The sequence below is a fragment of the Macrobrachium rosenbergii genome, chromosome 56, assembly GCF_040412425.1.
Source record: "Macrobrachium rosenbergii isolate ZJJX-2024 chromosome 56, ASM4041242v1, whole genome shotgun sequence".
In the NCBI taxonomy this organism is placed as follows: Eukaryota; Metazoa; Arthropoda; class Malacostraca; order Decapoda; family Palaemonidae; genus Macrobrachium; species Macrobrachium rosenbergii.
In genome coordinates, this window is record NC_089796.1 from 31181455 (window position 1) to 31191454 (window position 10000).

Consider the following 10000-nt stretch of genomic DNA (forward strand, 5'->3'; position numbering starts at 1 on the left):
GGAAGAGGGGGATTTGCGGTGTGGGGAAGGGGAAGAGGAGGGGTGTGCCATTTGAGGAAGGGAAGAGGGGATGTGCGGTGTGGGGAAGGGGAAGAGGGGGTTGTGTAGTGTGGGGAAGGAGAATAGTGGATTGTGCAGTTTGGGGAAGGGGAAGAAGGGTGTTGTGCTATGTGGGGAAGAGGAAGAGTGGGATTGCGATGTGGGGAAGGGGAAGAGGGGAATGTGGGTGTGGTGAAGGGGAAGACTAGGGATTTCTGGTGTAGGGAAGGGGAAGAGGAGGGGTGTGCGGTTTGGGGAACGGAGAGAGGGTGGTGTGCACTGTGGGGAAAGGGAAGAGTGGGATGTGTGGTGTGGTGAAGGGGATTAGTATGGGTGTGTGGTGTGGGGAAGGGGGAAGGGGATGTGCATTGTGGTGAATGAGAAGAATGGGGTTGTGCAATGTGGGAAAGGGGAGGAGGTGCTTTTGCGGTATGGGGAAGGGGAAGAGGGTGGTTGTGCTGTGTGGGGAAGGGGAAGAGGGGATTTGTGGTGTGGAGAAGGAAGAGGGTGAATATGCGGTGTATTGAAGGGGAAGAGGAGGGATTTGCAGTGTGGGGAAGGGGGTGGTGAAGGGGAAGAGGAGGGGTGTGCGGCGTCGGGAACGGGGAGAGGTGGGTTGTGCAATGTGGGGAAGGGGAGAGATAGTTTGTGCAGTGTAGGGCAGGGGAAGAGGGGGTTGTGCAGTGTGGGGAAGGGGAGAGGTAGTTTGTGCAGTGTAGGGTAGGGGAAGAGGAGGTTGTGCAGTGTGGGGAAGGGGAAGAGGGGGTTGTGCAGTGTGGGGAAGGGAAAGAAGGGGTTGTGCTGTGTGGGGAAGGGGAAGAGGGGATTTGCAGTGTGGGGAAGGGGGTGGTGAAGAGGAAGAGGAGGGGTGTGCAGTGTGGGGAAGGGGAGAGGTGGGTATTGCAGTGCGGGAAGGGGTAGAGGTGGGTTATGCAGTGTGGGGATGGGGAAGAGGTGGTGTTGTGCTGTGTGGGGAATGGTGAGAGAGGATTTGTGGTGTGGGGATGGGGAAGAGGAGAGATTTGCGGTGTGGGGAAGGGGGTGGTGAAGGGGAAGAAGAGGGGTGTGTGGTGTGAAGAAGGGGAGAGGTAGGTAGTTCAGTGTGGGGAAGGGGAAGAGCTGGTTTTGCAGTGTGGGGAAGTGGGAGAGGGGGATTTGAGGTGTGGTGAAGGGGAAGAGGAGGCGTGTGCGGTGTGGGAAAGGGAAGAGGGGGGGCATTGTGCAGCGTGGGGAAGGAGAATATGGGGTTGTGTGGTTCGGGGAAGGTGGAGCGGGGCAATGTTCGGTGTGGTGAAGGAAGTGGGGGTGTGCAGTGTGGGGAAGGGGAGAGGGGAATTTGCGGTGTGGTGAAGGGAAAGAGGAGGGGTATGTAGTGTGAGGAAGAAGAAGAGGGGTTGTGCGGTGTGGTGAAGGAGAAGAGGAGGGGTTTGCTGTGTGGGGAATGGGGAGAGGGGGGGATGTACAGTGTGGGGAATGGGAAGAGTAGGGTTGTGCAGTTTGGGGAAGGGGAAGAGGGTGGTTGTGCTCTGTGGTGAAGGGGAAGAAGGGGATTTGCGGTGTGGGGAAGGGAAAGAGGGGGAATGTGCGGTGTGGTGAAGGGGAAAAGGAGGGGTGTGTGATGTGAGGAAGGGGAGAGGGGGGTGCAGTGTGGGGAAGGAGAAGAGGGTGTGTGCGGTGTGGGGAAGGGGAAGAGGGGGGATTTGCGGTGCGGTGAGGGGGAAGAGGAGGGGTTTGCGGTGTAGGGAAGGGGAAGACGGGGTTGTGCATTGAGAGAGAGAGAGAGAGAGAGAGAGAGAGAGAGAGAGAGAGAGAGAGAGAGAGAGAGATTATATTCTAATCGGTTTCCCTCGAATGAATGAGGATGACCTCCTGGAGGTACTCTCGTACTTCGTAATGATATGATGACATATACCATTTAAAGGAGTACTCATTACAAGTGTTCCTATTCTCTCTATTCTTTCTGTCTTTCTCGAGTCCCTAGCTATAACCTACATCACGAAGCAAACCCAGTTAAATCATTCACTGTTTGGTTAAACAAGGGCATATCCCGGGTTTGTAAGTAATCAGATACACACGATTCCTTCCCTCGCTCATCCCATGGGACCGAACGAGAGAGTGAGTCAGTGATGGTGACTTTCTGTTAGGAGGACCTGAAGAGAGGAAGAGAGAGCGGGATTACGTCATTATTTTTAAATAAATGTGAGAGATATTCATTTCCATAATATCCGAGATGGCAAAAAATGATCAAGTCAAATATTTTATAATAGAAGCAGACACCAAAAGAGAGAAAACGAAGCGGTGGCTGAAGGGAGGTAGATTGTTTCCATTCCCATCCTTACGTAAACTCCTAAAATTTCGCTTTCATAATATCATGAAATTCTTGAGTTTCTTGTGAAAAGAAGCCGGAATCTGTGACTCAAGATTCTTCAAGAGAATTTCCTTTAGAATTTTAAACAATTCTTTACTATTTCATTATGTCGGGTTCATTTTCTTATTTTTTGAGGTTTTGTCATTTTCTTAAGTTTTCTCAAGATGTTTTTCCCCATCGTGACATTTTCCTACTATCATTGTAACTGTTTCATATAATTTCAGTTTTCTAAAATATATTTTTTTCGACCAGAAGTCACTTTATGCAGTAAATTTTAACTAATTTAAATATTATGTCCAGTTTTATAAAGTTTTATTTTGCCTCTCAAAGTCTGCCTATATACCATAGTTTTATTATAATTACAAACATTCTCTATTCTGCACATCACAGCTTTCCACCTTGAATTTTCCCTCTCGACTGCATTAAATTTTACTAACCTATTTCCCCTGAATTTGCATTTTGCCCAAGTATTCTTGAGGCTACGTTTAACACAAAGATAGCTGTTTCAGCCAAGAAGACTTCTTCCATCTCGCAGCCTAAAACAGAAAGGAAAAGAAAACAAATAATAGCTCGCGGTTCTGTATATGAAAAGACACACGAATGAAAAAGATAAATAAACCAGAGTATAAGATGTTGGTAAATCAACGAGAATAATAAATTATGAGATGCTGCCATACTTCTTAAAGCCATTGAAGCTTTTTTTTTTTTGTTTCTGGTGATTTTTACATCCAATATTCAACACTATATATATATATATATATATATATATATATATATATATATATATATATATATATATATATATATATATATATATATATATATACATATTATATATTTCTATATGTGTGTGTGTTTGTGTATAAGTGAATCATGAAGATATGAAACGTGATGAATGTGTAAATAAAGCAATAACCACAAAGGGAACAGTGAAACACTGAGTGGTTGCTAGGCCTTTCGACTTACTATCCTTTACTTAGCAGACTGATATGATTAGAAATATAAAAATAAGTTTACAAGAAAGCTCATATAATTGGCAGATGGAGATTACAAAAGAATAGATGTACCTGGAATCCAATGCAGTTGAAAAATTGGTGGATCTACCAAAACAATGGTAAATGTTTGAGAGGTTTTACAAAAGATTAGGCCCAACGGCTCGGAAGCAGGGAAGAGTAAATTAAAGGATTATACAGGGGAAGAGACTGACCACCAAAACTGACTGTGGAATGAATAAGCTGAGTACATGCTTATGAAAGTACAACTACTCAATTTATTCTCCTTTTGGTAAACAATAACAATTCTCGCAAAGTGAACATTTAAAAAAATATATTAAACATACGAATAGATAGAAAATATATTTAAGGTAACTAATTAGTAATTAAGTCAGTGATTATATCTTTAAGGTCATTCTTGAACATTTTACTAAAACAGGGGTCCAATAATACATGCCAGGGTTAAGGTTGAAATTACAGCTGGAAGTTAGCTGTATAATAGCAGATTCCAAAAGATTTTGTGAAGAGAAATCTTGTGACCTGGTAATCACTGAACTCTCAGTTCAATTTATTCTGTGAGAGTTTTCACTTAAATGAATAAATGTTGCATTGGATGTTTGCCCAGTTTTGATAGAATATTTATGTTGCTTAATTCTTACTTCAAAATCCTTACTGGATTGACCGATATAAAAAGGAGACCGGTCCAAGTTTGGAACTTTTTTTTATATTATTATGTTGTTGCTTTCCTTAGGGCTACTTTTTATCAACATTCCTTTTAGTGTGTTATTATAGGAAAAAACCAGGTGGACATTAAAAGATTTCAACAATGATTTTATGGTTTCAAAACCACTAAAATAGGGCAATCTAAGAATGTTCTTGGGGGTTTCTTTCTCCATGTTACTTTCACTATAAAACTTTTTGTGGGCTTTATTATAGCAAATATCTAGTCTATGTGAAAGCTAACATACAACTGTCCCTATTTTTTTTTATGTATTCGATTTCTTGATCCAAATACTGGGGACTGACAATGTGCAATGCTTGCAAAAACATAGAAGAAATATTTTGATATTACAGTGGTGGCCTGAATAGAAATGGACACAAATTGTTGGTTGGTTTCCTATAAGTACTGAATATACATTGAAATGGTTCTCTATGTATTAAAACATCTAAGACAGGGAGGCAATTGTCTTATTCTAATTCTAAATTAAAGTCGATGGATGGTATCTAGTTATTCAAATTAGAGAGTAAAACATTTGCTGACAGCTCCTATAGAATAAATAGTATACAGTTATGGAGCATTGAAATGTATGTTATATAACCCTTAATGTAATGTGCGACAGTGCCAAGCATGTTTAAGAAATATTGGGGTGGGATGAGCACTTGTATCCGCGTATACCAGGCTGTTTGTAAACAGTAGTTCTCACTATGAGGGAAAGGAATCTGGGTCTTGAAATCTACGTACCTCACATAGGCCTGAGTGTTGACCCTGTTGACCTGTATCGTGTCACAGGATCTCCACATCACGAGGGAATGGAGGGAGAATGTTCTAGAATTATGAGTGTGTGCATAAATGTGCTCGAAAATTGAGAATCTTGATTACAGATGGGTCATTGCCTGGGGTAATATGATTGGTGTGAAAAAGTATTTAATCGAGAGTTTGATTTACAGATGACAGTGATTTGGGTCTAGCCTTGATGTAAGACATAGAAAACCTCCCAGGGGTTAGTGATAGGGATCAGCAGAATTTTTGGAAGACTTCAACAAAAAGGAAAAGGGATAATGAATTTTTCTTGTCCTGACACTTTTGAAGATGATCCAGAGAGGGGCCTCTGTCAGTTTATTGGATTGATGAATATGCTGCCTGGTGACATTAGTTTTGGGAAATGTAATTGATTGGTGTGAAAAAGTATTTACTAGTCCGAGAGTTTGATTTTTCATTTACTTTTTTGCCAGAAGTTAAGGACAGTCTTTGGCCTTCTCTTCTTTAATTTTGCTTTTGTTTTGTCATGTTAATTTTGGGAATAAGTTGTAAATAACCAGTTCAAGGTGATATTAAACAGATCATATTGAGCCAAAAGGTTGAATATTTTATATAAAGGTGTTTTGCTGGATGATTTGTTTTAGAATCAGTATAACTGGTCTGATCTTTGTAAAATGTATAAGAGAACTAAAGGGGTGAGTACAGTTTTGAATGTACAAGGTGTTAGGGATTTTGACTGTAATGATTCAAAGATACCAGAGGAATACTTATGTTATGTATTTTGAAGACTGGAATGAGGGAGCTGGTTGCTATCATAGGGAATCAAAAATGATGCAAATTTGATAGGGTTTTGCACCATTTGCTAATGCTGATTATAAAGAGTATAGAGATTTAGGTGAGGTTTTAGATTTTTGATAATGTCGCAGAGGGTTGAACACAAGGTGCACCTTGGTTTTGTTAGGATACCCATTAAGATTAGAGAGCAGTTTGAGCAAGCAGTTAATAAGTGGGAAGAGGAAGGTATAATTAGGCCTAGTTCATGATTTTAATTTTCCATTGTTGGCAGTGCCAAAGAAAGATGGGATCCATTAGCCTGGACTTTAGAGCTGAAGAAACAAGATTGACTTGCCAGACCTGTTTATAGAAATAGGCGTAGGAATATCTATCTGATTGATCTTATGCAAGGATTTTTACAAGTTGATCTTAGCAGGACTTTTTGCAAAGGTATTCCTCAGAGGTAAATTGATTAGGATCTTTTTTAATAATGCCTGATCTTTCTCCTTAGAAGTTTTAATGCGTAACCATGGTTTTTTGTTACAGGTGGGTTTGGTGACAAGATGAGAAGAAGGTCTTAGCAGAGGGATTCCTTTTGATTAGGAAGGGTTAGGGTTATAAGTTCATTGCCTTTTCAGGTCTGGAGTTAGAGGGTAATCTGTTAGTTAGAAAGTTAAAATATAGATTAAGATTTTTTGTTACCTCTCACATTAGTGATGAGAATACAGGAGATATGACACAGATTGTAATCCCAAAAGTCTTGATTCCAGTAGTTTTGGAAATAGTGCACTGTAAGTTTGGTAGTCCACATTTAGGGACTGAGAAGATGTTTCCTGAAATATGTAATAAATATATCTGGAAGAATGTGTTGTCTTCAGGTCTGGAGTTAGAGGGTAATCTGTTAGTTAGAGTTTTGATGAGAAGTGGTGTCAAAAGTCTGTTTGTAATGCACTGTAAACCAACAAGGGTTATTTCTGGAAGAATGTGTTTGTTGTTTTAAAGTGGTGTCCTGCATGTAAACCAACAAGGGGTCCTTTTCCTATCCCTAGTAGACCATTTCAAAGAATTTTTGTGAATCCGGGTATGGCTATAGGTATTTATTAATAGTGGTAGATGAACTGACGAGGGTGGTGGAAATTTTTCCACTAGAGCATAAAACAGCAGAAGTGGCTGTTGCATTTTTCAATGGGTTGTTTGTCGTTATGGAGTGCCTGAGGTACTGATTACAGATAATGGTAGGGAATTTGTGAATTAGACTTTAGAATGTTTGGTGGAACTTATGGGGATACAGAAAGTGACGATCCTTCTGTATAGACCAGAAGTTAATGGGTTATGTGAACGAGCTAATAGGAAAGGGTTGAGGCTCTTAGAACCACTGTGGGTTGCAATGATATACATTGGGACTGATATATAGATATGGTCCGCCATAGCATTAACACTATGGTTAGTGAGCCCATTCAGATGTCTCCATTTGAGGCATTGTTTGGTTGCCCGGCATGAGGTGCATTTGATTTGTTGCCTGTACATTCTCGTGGGGATGATACGGTTAGGCCATTGATCTCTATGGCAAAAGAGAGAGACACACATCTCAACGGTAATCTCGAGTCAAAGACATGAGAGATGGTTGAGAGAAGTAATGGAAAATCAGCTGATGTACATTGCAGTGGTGGATAATGTGTTCTTGAGGGTTAACGTTAGGAACCAGTTGAATTATAAATTTGGACCCAAATTTGAAGGTTCGTTTAGAGTTATTGAGAGAAAAAAAGGGAATAGGTTTGTTGTTCTGGATGACAATACAGGGTTGACCAGGTTAACACACATATCTAAGATCAAGAGGACAGCATAATTCTAAAGGGGAGTTTGTGTGCTGATATGTCTTTTTTTGCGTTTTCTTTTCCAGTTTGGTTTACTGTGGAGCACTTGTAGAGGAATTATGGGCTTCTGAAGGTGTATTTATCTGATAGGGGGTTAATTGTTGAAGTGCCCATTAGCGATAAGAAGCCTTTTCATAGTTATATCTTGAAATCATTTCCTAGTACTTTTAATGGTTCAGTACATGGAACAGGATAGAGACTATGTATATTCTAGGGGAGGAGTTTCAATCCTCGGCAGTTGACTATGAGGAAGGGTGTGTATTAGTTCATGATAGATACATTTGTGATTGTAGGACTTTTGTTCTAAGGAACGTAGGCATAATGGGGGCAAATTAGAACTTCCTCATGACGAGACTCCTTTACATTGTGACTTTAGCAAGTTCCCCTGCACTTATCACGTGACTTCTACAAAAACGGTTACAGTGGTCTACTGCACCAGATGCATGATCTCCACCATTTGTGATGATGCTACCAATTAGTTATTACAACAAGGATCACAGCTCTTTGATGGCTCTTGCTGAGTTGTCTCAGAATGGTTCCTGGTGTTAAGCAGACGAATCTACAATTCAATGACCAAGTTATTTGTGAAGCACTTACACGGAAAACACAGCGTGATCTCAGGTTCCACCAGGTAAGGAGGTGATTACAACTACTCCACTCGCTGAGGTTGGGGAGGATGAGTTCATCTTTCCCAAACACTACGCTCTTCCTGGCATTAGGACTTTGCTGGCCATATTAATTATCGTGATGTGGGCGGCCATATGCATCAAATATGGGTGCAAGCGTTACGTGAAACAGAAGCCTGTACCAGAGATTTCATGGCAGTGACACATGGTGTGGCTGAATAATTATATTTCCTTGCTCGTGCCAAGTCTTGGTCATGCCAGGAGTACAACAATGGTGGCCGAGCTATGTTGACAGTTCCTATAGAATAAATAGTATATTGTTATGGAGCATTGAAATGTATGTCATATGACCCTTGATGGAATGTGCAGCAGTGCCAAGCATGTTTAAGAAATATTAGGGCGAGATGAACGCTTGTGTCAAGGCTGTTTGTAAACTGTAGTTCTCGCAATGAGCGAAAGGAATTTGGGTCTTGGAAATCTGGGTGCCTCGCGTAGACCCGAGTATTTTCCCTATTGACCTGTGTCGTGTCACAAGATCTCCATGTCACGAGGGAATGACGGGAGAATTTTCTAGAATTATGAATGTGTGCGTAACTTCACTCAAAAAGGGGTCACTGAGTGGTAATATATTCAAATTTCGAGTACAGATGAGTGATTCGAGCAGTAACTTGAACTAGTGAATGTGTTGCCTGGTGAGGGCCCTAGACTTTTGCCAGTAAAGGTGAGAAGTGATATATTTGTTTAAAATGTCCGATTGGACATTAAGTTGTGTACTCTGTTAGTTTCATTGACATTTTATTACTGAATATTTTTTCTCTTTATTGTCTTCGATATTTACCATGTATAACCTTCGGGATGTGTTGGGTGATCTTGGTAACATGGGAATTCTCCCATTAATGCATTTATATGTCTTTGTGCTTTATTTTAAAGGTGACCTTTTATTTCAAATGGACTTGTTAATGGTCACATGTTAAGAGAATTTATGACATATAGTTATGACTTCGGCCATGACAGGCTTTGACATTAGTTTTGGGAAATGTAATTGATTGGTGTCATAATGTATTTACCAGTCCGAGGGTTTGATTTTTCATTTATTTTTTTGCCCAAAGTTAAGGAGAGCCTTTGACCTTATCTTCTTTAATTTTGCTTTTGTTTTGTCATGTTAGGTTTGGGAATAAAAACTGTATTTTGGTAGAACATGAGTTTCATCTAGCATTGATCTAATTTCAACTATGACATGAGAGAGAGAGAGGTTCACTTTGAGGAACAGGGATGCCGGTGTTAACTTTAAAGGTAGGTTGTCAACTGAAATTTATGATTTTGGTTATGGAAGAAGTCGGGAGAAAGATAAACCACATTTACATGAATACCAGCATGCATAACAGCTAAAATATTGTCAACATATCTATACCACTTTCAAGGAGCATAAATGATATTTGGTAAATATTGTTGTTCAAAAAATTCCATATACAAGTTTGAGAGGAGTGGGGATAAAGGGTTGCCCATTGCCATATCAAATATTTGTTGGTAGAATTAACCATTAAATATAAACTTACAATCGCAAATGCACAACCTAGTGAGCGAAATAATATAACTTACAGGTAGAGGTAATTCATGATGGATTAGCTCATTACTAAGGTACACTAAAATAGAATCTATAGGGACTTTAGTAAAAAGAGAATAAACATCAAAACTAACAAATCTATGAGTGGGGTAAAAAATTATTTTGTTTAATTTATCAACTAAATCTAGTGAATTATATATGTGAGAATTGGAGATAACTCCAAGTAACTAGAACAAGAGCTTGGTAATATAATAAGATTTGGACATAAACTCTTCTGGTGGGC

The 10000-nt window shown here is 40.1% G+C and overlaps 1 protein-coding gene across 1 annotated transcript in view; it reads right to left on the reverse strand.

The window, feature by feature from the left end:
- LOC136836150 (uncharacterized) overlaps positions 1-4920 on the reverse strand; it is a 5461-nt gene extending 541 nt beyond the window's left edge. The window contains exons 1-3 of the mRNA XM_067100147.1: positions 4862-4920; positions 1169-1469; positions 1-1004 (exon numbers count right to left, since the gene is read on the reverse strand). The exon at positions 1-1004 is cut by the window's left edge and continues 541 nt beyond it. Coding sequence (XP_066956248.1) covers positions 1-1004; positions 1169-1469; positions 4862-4920 — 1364 coding nt within the window. The remainder of the gene's footprint in view (positions 1005-1168; positions 1470-4861) is intronic.
- Positions 4921-10000: the final 5080 nt, after the last annotated feature.